The 13,644-nt window shown below is 36.1% G+C and overlaps 1 protein-coding gene across 1 annotated transcript; it reads left to right on the forward strand.

Moving 5' to 3' along the window:
* Positions 1-3,998: 3,998 nt before the first annotated feature.
* Positions 3,999-7,561, forward strand: LOC149264158 (ribosomal RNA small subunit methyltransferase, mitochondrial-like). Its single transcript, XM_089396304.1, has 4 exons — positions 3,999-4,199; positions 4,803-5,043; positions 6,111-6,498; positions 7,486-7,561. Exons 1-4 carry the CDS (start codon positions 3,999-4,001, stop codon positions 7,559-7,561), a joined length of 906 nt encoding a protein of 301 aa, XP_089252430.1.
* The last annotated feature ends 6,083 nt before the right edge of the window (positions 7,562-13,644 follow it).

The raw sequence follows: 13,644 nt of genomic DNA on the forward strand, positions 1-13,644 counted from the left end.
CTATGGCAGCTTATACCTGGCTTACTGATGTGGAACATCTGGAAAGAGCGAAATAGAAGAGTTTTCAAGGATCAAACTATGCCCTTAGAGCAGATTTGGACCAAATTTCATCAGAATATCATGGAGTCTCTATCAATTAGAGAATGGTACTCAGAAGATCTTCCCTCATCACCGCAGGAAAAAACAGTGTGGGATAATTGGAGGATCCAGATAAATCAGCAGACAATCATAAAAAAGAATCCCACCATGCAGGAAAAGGAATCAGGTAAATGGACACCGCCGCCCAATAACATGTTCCAACTTAATTTCGATGGGGCCTCAAAAGGAAATCCAGGGAAAGCAGGGTATGGGGGAGTCTTCAGGGATCACCATGGCAATCCTCAGCTTATTTTTATGGGCTCAAAAGGTTGGGACACCAACAACTCAGCAGAATTGGAGGGATTATGGAGAGGTCTCACCCTGGCTCAAGAAAGAAGATTTTTTCCGCTCATCATAGAGGGGGATTCGCAAATTATAATTAGAATGATTACAAAACTAATGCATGGATCCCCCATTCACAAAGTTAGTAACAGTTGGAGGATGGCCCAAAGGCTTGAGCTAATAGACAGATGGCTTTCTCAGCATCAAGCAATCTCCTTCAGACACACCAGGAGGGAAGGAAACAAGCTTGCTGACTTTCTTGCCAATCTCGGAGTGGAAACTGGGGTAGGATACTTTGAAGGAACAATCTCCAGTATAGCCTCCGCGGACCAACTCTCTAAGTTCCAGGAAATTGTGATACAGGATAAACCTCAGGAGAAGGATACACACCCGGATGCGGGTGGCATTCAAAGTCATTAATGGGAAGCCGCACAATGCAGGCAGCTGGCCTGGTAGATGGCTGGCGGACGGCCCTCAAGACATGCGCCTCGGGCTGGCAAATTGGTTCAAGGGCAAGCGAAATTAATTCGGCACAGTTTGGAATGATGGTCTTGCAGTCAAGCATTAATGCGCGCCTGGTTCATGTGCAAACAGGTCAGTTCATATGTATGGATCCGTTTATTGTTCATGCCTTAGTTACTGGTTCTATTTATCGTGGCGCAGAACTTCTCCCGCACTCCTGCCTGGTCTATCGAATTTGGAAGCTCGCCTGGGCTTGGAAACTCATTGGGCTCCTCTGCGCTCAAACTCTAATCTGCTTGCTTCGCCTCAATCCCTCTCTCAGTCTATCTGTTCTCCTGAGCATGCCTCGCCGCCGAGGTATCCCGCGCAGAGGTAGCAACACCGGAAACAGAGGTCGTCCCTCTCGTCCTGCTCCACAGAATGTCATTCCCATCGCCTCAGCCTCCCCTTCTTCTCCGCCCCTGGGTCAAGATGGGTCTCTCCCACATAATTCCTTCCAGACCTCCAGGTTTACTTTTCACAGCAGGCTCAACAGGCCTGTATTGACGGCAAGCATCACCATTATTCTCGCGGAGGAGGAGAATAATCATGTCAGCTCGGCTCCAACCACTTCCTCCCACTCTCAGGAAGACAGTGTTCTGCAAGGGGATATGGCAGGGGTGGCATTCAATGCGGACAATATGCAGGAGGACACCCCTGTTTCTGAAGTGCCTCAGCAGCCCGTCGATCCGACTCAGAGCGAAATTTTGGCCTGTGGGCCGTCTCAGCGTGCAGGCTGCATTCTTAATCTGGTGACCACTCCTGAAGGCGGCGCAGAAGGACATGATGACAATGGCTTCGTCACCTGGGTAGCCTCTTCCAGCCAGGTGGAGAGGGACACGCCTGACTCGCCGCAACATGCAGACTAAAGCTGACTCTTCACTGACGGGTGGCATTCTTGCCTATGCGCTGTGCAATTTTGATTTCGTGTCTTTGTTTCTGAGTCTATGTGTCTATGTCTGGTTCATGATCTTGTTCCAGGGTGTGGCGACAGCCAATATGTGCTCTGTTTTTTGTTATAACTATGACTATGCTGGGTACTTTTGTGTTTTTTTGGTCAATGGGGGGCATGACAGTATGAGTCCTGGTAAAATTTTTCAGTGTGTCAGGGCCCAAATACAAGATTTTGAAGTCTGTACTGTGAATTTGGCAGAATGCTTGAACTGTAATATCTCTAAGTTTCTGGTTGAGGAATGGCCTCGGCCTCCTCTGAGGTCTTGACCTCACTGTACATATCTTTTTTCCTTTTTTAATAGAATTAGTATTTACGAAGAAAAAAAAATAAAGAAAAGTATTTTTAACACCTCAACTTGTAATTTATATTATTCTCGTATTCATGTTCAATTCAAGCGAATATGAAAGATATATAATAAAATAACTGTGAATTATGAAGTATAATATGGGAGGCTGTTTACTTTTACTTTTTACTTTTTAGAGTTTTTTTGGTATATTTTTTAACTAATTTAGTTTAAAATTTCATAAAAATAAATTAAAACAAAAAAATTTGAATTATGTAGTGTGTATAATTTACATATTTGAATTTTTTTTCAAAATATTAAATTAATAATTATAATGACATTTTGAATAATAGAAAATTACAATCTCATAATTATATCACCAAATTCTATCTAAAAACTTAAAACAATATCGTAATTTATTTCTATAAAAATATTTACAAACATTTATTTAAATCTTATTTACAAAAACAAAAAATAAAAATCATATACATACTTAAAAAAACATTATTATATAAATTATTCCACTCTCACACCATCTTCCCGAATAATTCAAGCTATTATTCGAACTATATATATAAAAACTAATCATTCACATTGCCAAATTTCGAATAAGTATATTATTATTTTAAATATTCCTATTCTGCCACAGTCCTAATTATACCATCTTAAATTTATTATTATTATTATTATTATTATATATATATATATATACTTTTTTTTTTTTTTCACACCATACTATTATTATTATTATATATTTTTTTACCCATCCTAATTATAACATGTCCGCGAATCTCATAAATGTACAACTTATTATTCAAACTCTCTCAATATATATATAAACACATCATTCACATTGCCGAATTTTCGTTAAGCATATTATTACTTCAGAGACTAGATCACCATTGCTTTCGTTTCCAAACTTCAATTTACTGGATTTTGGGTAATACATCACACTCCACATTCTATATCTGTTCAATTATTTTGCGTTCATGTACTTCCATTTCCGCATTTATATTCTTTCACTATGCGTGCATTTTTTTAGACGTTACGATTAATTGGTCAAAAGCTTATTCATTCATATTTTACTTTCATGGTGCAGAATACTGTATATACTACAGGGTACACTTTCATGGTGCAGAATAATGTATATACTACAGGATACAATTTATGCAAACTTCAAGATAGTTGAAGTTGAATTTTTCAGGATTACGCATATTGACAATTATGATCGATCACGTCTCCCATGGAACCTGTCTACGGTCATCCGTATCGACCGTGATTGTATACTGTTCTTACACTTCCTTTACGGATTCCAACAGTAACAAGCTTGGCGACTGCGCACTTGATTTCATGAATCCAGATATGCAAATAATCGACTTGATGAATCCAGATCATGCAAATAATCCAGTTCATGAATCCAATTCACCTGTTGTGTATTTTCATAGAATCCTTCCTTTCCTTCATGAACAGCGACTGTGACACTGTTAACGCGTTGCATATAACTTTCGCCAGAACACATGATATCGTCAAACTCATTCATCTCCATGGCCGCTCTCCTGTCCAACTTTTCTACACCAAAATCTGTTGAAAAGTCTGAAGCGAAGAAGAGAGGAAGATTCCAGTGGGGAGAAGATAGCGCGTCCAAATCCTGTAAACTCTCAGCTAGAGTACCTGTATCTCCTGCTAAATTATCGGAACGTGGGGGATTCCTCATCCACTAAACTCGACCTGGTACTCGTAGAGTTTCTACCTTGTGCTTTGAGAACATTAACATCTGCCATCCCAAAGGCGCCGAGCTTATCTCGATTGTAGCTAGATCGACCGCCTCTACGTGGCAAAATGGGCCCCTCCATCTCCCTCACGGTCTCCGTTAATAATCTATCCAATGTCGTGGCGAAAAGTCTTAGAAATTTTTCGGGGAGTTGGTTAAGTGCGGGCGTACGTGGAATTAATTGTCAAGTTAATGTTATAGGTGACAGGTCCAGGACTCCCGGTCAGGGATCAAAATTGAACATGTCAGAGCCCTTCAAAGGGTTTCTGGCAAGTCAGAGAAGTAAGAAGAAAATTTTACCAGTCAAAAAAAATTTAAAAATTGATTTTTGTCATTTAAAAAAAAATTGGAATAATATCTTAAAATTTTTTAAGAAGTGCTGTCAAATTGTCAATTTTTTTTTAAATTTCATTTTTCCTGAAATTAGAATTTTAGGAATGAAAAAATTAGAATTTTAGGAATGTTGAATTTGTAAATTTCTTTTCATGTTAAAACTTAAGTCCCATTTAGAAACTCCCATTTGAAAAACAACAGTTTCCTTTTGAGTTGTTTTTTCTAATTGTGCATATGATGCAAGTTCTTATTACGCCGTAAGGCGTTTCCCTCTGAAATCAACTCCCCTCTCTGCTTACCTGTCATCGTGTAAGCCACACAATTATATGTTAGACGATTGCAACAATTTCAGCCGTTGATCGTTGATTCAAAAGGGTTGCCCAAACGGTTTGGGCGTTTCATTTGGCGGATCCAATAGTTTCATCAGGGCAGCTGAACCGGGATCTCTAGTGCTACATGCGTCCCACTAACCCTGTTGGCGGGCTTTTCTTGTACTGTCCGTGGGTGGAGTTGATTGATCCCAAGGCTGTACTGAGCAGGCAGCACATTCTCACAAATCCCACATTCTCACAAATCCCGGTGTTCTCAAATCCATCGTTGAGAAAGCGGACATGAGAGAAAGCGATACCGTCCTGGAAATCGGCCCGGGTATTGGAAATCTAACCCTAGAGTTGCTGCAGGCCGCCCACAGAGTCATCGCAGTCGAGATCGATCCCCGGACGATCGAAGTAGTTCACAAACGCATAAAGGGGACCGAAATGGCTCAGAGATTGGAGGTGAGTTCCAATTTCTTTTGCATCTTGTTTTTACATTCATTCACCTTATTTACCTCATTAACAATATGTCAATTCCACATGGATTGTGACTCTTCATGCCCACCCCAAGTTTCAAATCCTCAGAGACATGTTTTCCCTTCATGAGCTGTTGCTTCTATGCACCTGTGTAAGCAGCGGCTCAGGCTCCGGCTCCATGTGGATGGGGCAAGGTGTAGGTCTTCTGCCACAATCACTGAGACATATGTTTTCGAATATATGTTGTCAGCTTGCTATAGTTCGTTGTGATATTCACATAATGGAAATGGGCATGCTTTCTGCATGACCTGACTTCAGTTCATCGTGATAATCCCATAATGGAGAAGGGTGCCCTTGCTGCATTTGTAAACTGGAAACATCAACCAAAAAAAAATCCTACATTGACAACAATAATGAATAAGGTTTATTTGTGAAATACCACATACATTAAAACTTTTTCAAATCTTTGCCAATCTGAAAACTGGGTTTAGGGTGAATTTCTCATGCCTATGCGATGAAAACTGGCTATGGGGTGAAGTCCTCATGCTTATGTGATAACAACCTTCTTTTCTTCAGTTACTACCTTTCTCCAATCTAATGATGCTTAGAAGTACCTGTGTGCTTTGGGAAGCCATAATCTTGTAACGTACTGCACTTTCTGTCTGGCAATGAAAAATGCCAATTTTGGCAATAAAACACTTCTTCTTTTTGCTAATTTGATGTTGCAAATGGATTCCCTACCCCCTTATGTCCAATTGGGCACCTCAGTATTAAATTTATGCAATTCAAACCTGTAATTCCAAGATTCTGGCAAAATTTCTGCCAGATTTACAAGGAAAATGCACTGGAAAGAGACTCTGTTTACTGCAAGGTTAGCCTAACCTATGTGCTTTGCAGGTTCCCTTGTGATGTCTTCGTAATTGTCTCTTGCAATTCCTTTTTTGTTCCTTGTGATTGCTGTCTTTGGTGATACCTTATTAATTTTTGGGATTACGATAAATCAAAGTTGCTCTTCTCTAATATGACTATCTCTTTTTTCTTTTCTGTGATGGACAGTTGGTAGAACAGACTTGCCAACTTTTGACATATGTGTAGCCAATATACCTTACCAGATATCATCTCCGCTCATCTTCAAGCTTTTTTCCACCATGCCCAAGTTTCGAAGTGCCACCCTCATGCTTCAGAAGGAATTTGGCCACCGCCTCGTGGCAAAGCCTGGTGATTCCCTTTTCAATTGCCTGGCTGTCAATGTGGATCTTCTGGCCAGTACCAAGCTCCTTATGGATGTGAGCAAGAGGCATTTTACGCCATGCCCTAAAGTGGATTCCTCTGTTGTGAGAATCGAACCAAGGGCATGGCCTCCTCCAGTCGACTTGAGTGAATGGAATAGATTCACTCTGATGTGTTTCACCAAAAAGAATAAGACTCTCGGTGCAATCTTCCTGTTCATCAATTTTAATCTTGAAGGCATATATCCCTGCTATTGTTTATTTGCTCCCCAAGACTTTCTTCTTTAAAGGCATTTAGAGCATGGATGGCAGCAATTTCTCAACAAACAGTATAGGTACATTTGCATTGTATGAGCAAACGGAGGAATTTTTCCTTTTTAGTTAAAAGGACGAATCATCTTCGGTTTTTCTTTGCAAGCAATACTTTAAGCAAACAGGCGTTTCAATATGAATTAGTTATGTTTTTTCGATCTCTTCATATTTATTTTCTTCAACATGTTTGAAACCTTTTCTTCTGGGAACTATTGTTTTTGCAAATATTTTACCTTGAATCAATTCGTCTCAGCATGCATTCAAGTTAGTTAGAATGGAATCACATAGGTTTCAGCAGTTTAGCCTAGTCGGTTGTCTCATTAGTCAGGACTTATGAGATGTATGTTAAAAGACTGAAACCTGCTTATGTTAAGGTGAATTTGTGCTGAAAACAGTTTTCAATACTCACGGATCAGACCTTGATCTGAAGAAACTTGTGGGTTAATGGAAACTCATGATCACAGATATAACTGAAAAAGGGAAAAGGAAACCCTCCTATTGAACGATTTCCTCTGCGAAGTTTTTCTCAAGCTCTTGTCAAATACAAGGCAAACTCTTACATTCCAGCTTAACAGAGTTCTTCGCAGAACTGAGGTTTTAAACATTTTGTTCGTAACTGACAGGAAAAATATCTTGAAGATGGATCACTTTCAGCTGCATAATTTTTTTAGTGTCTTGTACTCTAAAGTTGGAGTACGAGGGAAAATATTCCTTGCTCATTAAATAAAGCCTCATCTGTGACTCCGTCGGTAACAACCACTCTTTAGAAGGTAGGCCCCGATATAAATACCAACATTTTGAAAGAGAGTCTAAAATCCTGAAAGGCTCTAAAGGATCATAGTGTACAACGGTGACTTCCCCACAAAGATTAGTCTTGCACATTACACAAGACTTGATCGAAGGATTTTCTGCGTAATGAAAAAGGCAATATGGGAGATTCCAATCACGTTCCAAGGCATTTTTTAAAATGTGGATGTGACAAAAAGTTGTTGTGGAACGTGCTGTTTGTATATTTTAACACACTAACACTTTACAACAATGAACTAACAATATTCATGATGAAAATAGCAATAGGGAAGATTTATCTGCATAATGAAAAAGACAATATGGGAGATTCCAATCATGTTCCAAGGCATTTTTTAAAATGTGGACGTGACAAAAGGTTGTTGTGGAAGGTGTTGTTTGTATATGGGAAATTTCTTGATCATTGTGTATAATCCTAATGTTGATAGATATGTCTACTAAGTGGTTCCAGTTAATGGGGCATTGATTTGAGTGGTCAATATATTTTTATTATTTATCAAAGTAATCTTGTGTTGTATTTGTGTTCTTCAATTTATGCCTTACGGCGTTTCCTTTGCAACATCTGATGCAAATGCTAGTTAATTATTATGTCACACTTACCTTTTGATACCATTACATTTGGCAGTTGTTCCCATTTCAAAAACAACAGTTTCTTTTCGAGTTGTTTTTTTTAATTGTGCATATGATAGAAGTTCTTATTAATTATTATGTCACAACTACCCCTTGATACCATTACATTTGGTAGTTTCAATTGAGAGCGACTAGATGTCAATATGGGCCATGTATTAGGTCTATAATTTCACTGGGTTGTGCTTGAAGGTTGCCTAAAGCAAGGTTTGATGACGATTTAAGTTGGAGAGGAGCATAGATTCATCATTCAGCAAACGACTTTCAAGCAAGGTTTAAGCACGATTTATGCTTGGAGAGGAGCGCATTCAACAAGCTTCCTAACATATGGGATTTGATTTGTTTGCGGATTCCCAATTCCTGGTATGTTTTCATATTAAAAAAGGAGATACTAAAAACATATACACATTTGTACATTCGTTTGTTGAATCCTAAACCTGTTTAGAATTTTACTAAATTTTTTCGTTCATGCAATAAACTTAAATTTGATTGAGCTACTTGTATATTGGCTTGAACATTTTGGTCACAAAAATTTCCTACAAAATTAATCCTTATCTAAACTGGAGCAGGAATATAGGTCTCCTTTTTATCCATTAATGGTAAATGCATTCGATATATTAGTTGTGGCTCATATCAGACCTGCCTTATATACAACATCCATGGGGTTGTTGTTCCACCATTTTCCTGTGGCTCATATCAGACCTGTCTTATATACAACATCCATGGGGTTGTTGTTCCACCATTTTCCTGTGAAAAAATAAAAAGAAATTTGAAAATAATTTACTGTTGTCAATTGAATTGCTCTTTTTTTTTATGCTTTTCATTATAGAAGTGCGACCTGAATATGTGCCCTTCTAAATGAAATTAAGACCTGCCCTTCAAATTTGATCACTACTCCCGGTCTCTTTCCAATTCCTAACTCCCCCCAAAATGAATTCAAATCATCCATTTTCAGCGGCAATTTTTTAATTCTTCTGGGTATCCTTCTAGATCCCTTTCCACTCCCTAACTCCCAACTAGATGAATTCAAATCATTTATTTTCGGTGGGCAGTTTTTCAATTCTTGCGGGTATCCTTCCTTCAAAGCTGAGGCCTGCAACTCTATGCAGCGATATGGAAGAAGCAACGATGAATAGATGGAGCTTTAAGAAACTGAGAGACGCTTGCAGCGAATTGGGCTTCTTCCATATTATCAATCGCGAGTCGGCACACATCATCTTCCAAGTTTGGCCAGAAATCTCCGCATGTTTAATTGTTCTCTGTTATGAAAAATTAAAACCTGTACATATGAAGTCAGCCATATCCAGAATAAGTGTTTGATAGTTTTTATCATGTCTTGCAGAGAGACGATCCAGAAATACATGTCCAAGATATAACAAGATGATGTGGGTGGCCTCCAGATCCAAACAAAGGAAGGAGAGTGAGTTGATACCGAGCCCATTCCTGGATCATTAGGTCACTCTTTACAGGTGAGAAACTAAACTATTTTTTTGTTTTCCAGGCTATTAGAATAGGGTTGTAGGGGTATTCAAACAAATATTGATTTAAATATTAATTAGAATTAGGTTGTAGAAGAATATTTAAACAATAGTTAATGTAAAATTGAATGGCACATTTGAAGTAATGGCAAATACTGCAGCCCAGAGCACCAGTGGTTCATGGCGAATCCAAAAGGAACAGGTTGTCTATAGACTTCTTTTTGTTATTTTCAGAGGAAGCGGAAATTGTTACTCCCTGAGAACTGATCACCTAGGAGCATCGCCAACTATACAGAGCAGTTACAACAAGTCGAGATCTCAAGCTGCATGCGATGCAAATATGGGATGAAGTATTGGCAGATCGCTTACTGACCATGGGTTATTGTGAATGGCTTAATCGTTAGAGTTACTATGATGTTAACACAAGAGTGTGCATTGGACTTCTGTTTTAATAATTTAATAATGAACCAAAAGCTTTTGGTTTCCATTTCTTTTTACTTCTAAATTATGCATTAATTTATCAATGTTTATGGCTTAACCGTTAGAATTTCAATTGACCATGATGTAACACAAGAGTGTGCATTGGACTTCTTTTACTTCTAAATTATGCATTCATTTATCATTGTCTTATATCCGCCTGTCTTAACGGTGTCTTTATTGGCATGACACATTTCTTTTAATAAATTTCAAATTTTTTACTTTTATGTTATGCGTTAATGTTTAAAACTTGGTATTTAATTATTATTTTTTTTGATAAAATATAAATTTAGTTTATGTTTAAAAAAACTTAACTTAAATAAATAATATATATTTTAATAAAATATAAAATAATAGTTGATATTTGATTTATGTTTAAAAAAATGAAATTAAATAAATAATAAAATATTAATATTAGAGATTATTAGACTAAAAAAAATTATTTATAAAATATAAAATAATATTTGATATTTGGTTTATGTTTAAAAAAATAAAATTAAATAAATAATAAAATATTAAGATTAGAGATTATTAGATTAAAAAAAAAATATTTATAAAAGAGAAATTAATAATTTTTGTTTTTGAGAATTAGAATAAAAACTAAGTAACAATTTAATTATGTTGATAGACGTGTTTATTTGAAATAATATTTCTAAAATGTTTATTTAATTATTAATAACTATTAGGTAGATGATAGAGATTTAACCTCTACATAATATTTATAGTAATATATATACATAATATTTATAGTAATATACATAAATCGAAGGTTAATATTTATTTGCAAGGTTTGTACTTTTAATTAAATTGACTAATTAAAAATAATGTCATACGAACTTAGTTAGTTCATATGAATAAATAATTTAATTAGTTTTTTAACCTTTTTTAATTTTAGTAATATACATAAATCAAAGGTTGATATTTATTTGCAATGTTGTATTTAAGCATCTAGGTGACATTATGCACAACCACAAAAATGCAAATTCTGCACTTGAGGAGACCAACAAATTTCTAAATGACTTCCAAGAGGAAACCACCTTTGTTGACTACTTTTGAGCATGATGGTTGGACAGAATAGGTTTGATTTCTATAGCTTTAATTTTCATATTTTTGGTATAATTGTATTGACTATTGACATACTTTATTTTGTGTTAATCAGAAATGTGGGAAAAATGTTGTCGTCACTTAAAGCATGCCGGACAAGAAACAAATGGCGCTATTGAGTCCTACCATTCACATTTGAAACAAGTTCTTTTGAAGTCAATACGAGCAACTTCACATCATCGAGTGGATTGGTTGGTGCATCAGTTGTGTTCAGCGGTCCACCGGTCCACATTTTTTATTGGTGGCATCAATGTGCAAAGGAAAATGGTTTCCATAGAAAATATAAGGTGGAGAAAATAGAAGCTCATTCATGGCTAAGGGCACAACCTATTCCAGATTGTAATGTGAGTGGATTGGTTGGTGCATCAGTTGTGTTTAGTGGTCCACATTTTTATTGGTGGCGTCAATGTGCAAAGGAAAATGGTTTCCATAGAAAATATAAGGTGGAGAAAATAGAAGCTCATTCATGGCTAAGGGCACAATGTATTCTAGATTGTAATGTGAGTGGATTGGTTGGTGCATCAGTTGTGTTCAGTGGTCCACATTTTTTATTGGTGGCGTCAATGTGCAAAGGAAAATGGTTTCCATAGAAACTATAAGGTGGCGAAAACAGAAGCTCATTCATGGCTAAGGGCACAATCTATTCCAGATTGTAATGTGACACTGCACCACTCAGATTCTTCAATAGCATGGGTGCAAAGCTAATATGACATAGATGAATCATATATGGTATGCCATTCAAGTTCAAGTTTTGCTACGTGTGATTGTGATGGGCGAAAAATGGATATCTTTGCAAACATGTCATCAAGGTTAGCATGATGGGGAAAAAAATAAGCTTGGAACAAGAAAGTCTAGAAGCAAGAATCAATGCAACAACCCAAATCAAGTTGATTTGAGTATTTCATTGAATCTGTAGATCAATAATAATAAATAATAGTCATTGTGATCTAATACCATATAATGTTTTGTTCATAGATACGTGAAAATGATGACTTTGAAAGTGTGGATAACTTGGATGTTGATGTCATGCTAATATTTAATGACTCTCTAAATTTTATATTTGTTATCACTCTTTTAATATTGTTTTGACTAGTTGTTTTTTTCTTTGTAGGTAAATGATAATGTTAATGCCTCCATGGATTCTTATGTTGATGTCATGGTAATAATTTCATGACTTGGTTAATTTTATGTTTTTATCACTCTTTTACTATTGTTATAAGTATTTTTTGTTTTGTTTTGTAGTTAAATGATAATGTTAATTATGTTTTTTTATCACTCTTTTATTGTTGTTATGATTGTTTGTTTTTTTCCTTTGTAGGTAAATGATAATGTTAATTATTCCATGGATTCTTGCACTAATATTGATCCAAGTCACAAACGAGAAAAGATCTCACAAAATATTAGGCACATTTTGAGCAGTTACCTGGTGATGAGTCACATCTGCACTTCTTAGAAAAACGCATGGAAGATGTTGCAAGTGAATTCAAAACAGCATTGACATCTACCACATTGGGGTTGGACCATTCAGCTGCTCCATCTTTCCAACAAGTGCAAGATGGATTTGGATATACACTTGGGCATGAAAGAGATTTCTTGGAGAGGATGGTCACTCGTAAGTGCTCATATACATCATCTAGCTCTGCACAATTTCCTCCTCCAACACAAGGTTCAAGAAGGAAAAAAACATTTGCTAATGAGCTTGATAGCGCTGCTACAAGAGACAATGAAAGAAATACAAACATATGAAGGTGAGAATTATATATCTCAAATGTGAATGTTAGTTTCAAATGCTTTAATTTAAAACATGTATAATCTAAACTTGCAAATAAATGCCAATGAAGTTATTTATTGACTTATGTACCAACATCTATCATGTTCATCTTTTTGGTAAACCAACATCTATGATGTTCACCTTTTTGGTAAACATGATGTTTTTCCTACCATTTGTATTTTCTTTCCTTGTTGCAACTCTTTGTTTTAAGTGTAGTATGGGCACAAAGATATCATTAATTTACTTAGTATTTTGATTTCATTAATTTTCTTAGTGTTTTATTTCTTTGTAGTGCCAGCATGGGAGAGATTAAAACCATGGAAGATTGAGTGTTTTAACACCCTACTTTGCAATTTTGTTGGTCAAGTAATTATTTTGCTCAATGGTTAGATTGATTTAGAGGCCCGAGTTATATTCCACACAATCTCCATCCAGTGTAATCCAAAATTAAAAATAGACATGCTAGTTTGGAGATTCTCTTATAACTCTAAATCCGGCAAGAGAGAATTATCTTATCTCAAGATAGCTTGTGTGAATCTGGTGGGCCTTGAATTTAAATGCAAACTTCTAAAAATTCTATTATATTAAAGTTAATTTGATTTTTTTGTTATATGAATTAATTCGTTCAGATGTTTTTTGTTGGGCATTATTTTTGGATTTTCATTTCAATAAAAGTAAGGGAATAATTTTTTATCATGGTATTTGATAATATCAATTATTTTTATTTATTTATATTAAATTATAAGTGTATCAGTATTATTTAAATTCCAAATTTAGCAATTTTATAT

This window comes from Pinus tabuliformis, chromosome 6 (assembly GCF_031772625.1).
Source record: "Pinus tabuliformis cultivar Carrire ecotype Pingquan chromosome 6, CPIR1, whole genome shotgun sequence".
Classification (NCBI taxonomy): Eukaryota; Viridiplantae; Streptophyta; class Pinopsida; order Pinales; family Pinaceae; genus Pinus; species Pinus tabuliformis.

What these genes read in the sequence shown, in the direction of transcription:
- LOC149264158 (XM_089396304.1), top strand. Translation starts at nt 3,999, where the DNA reads ATGGGCCCCTCCATCTCCCTCACGGTCTCCGTTAATAATCTATCCAAT. An exon ending in AGCCCTTCAAAGGGTTTCTG is followed by an intron (nt 4,200 to 4,802) that starts GCAAGTCAGAGA and finishes TGTACTGAGCAG; the next exon opens with GCAGCACATTCTCACAAATC. An exon ending in GGCTCAGAGATTGGAGGTGA is followed by an intron (nt 5,044 to 6,110) that starts GTTCCAATTTCT and finishes TGTGATGGACAG; the next exon opens with TTGGTAGAACAGACTTGCCA.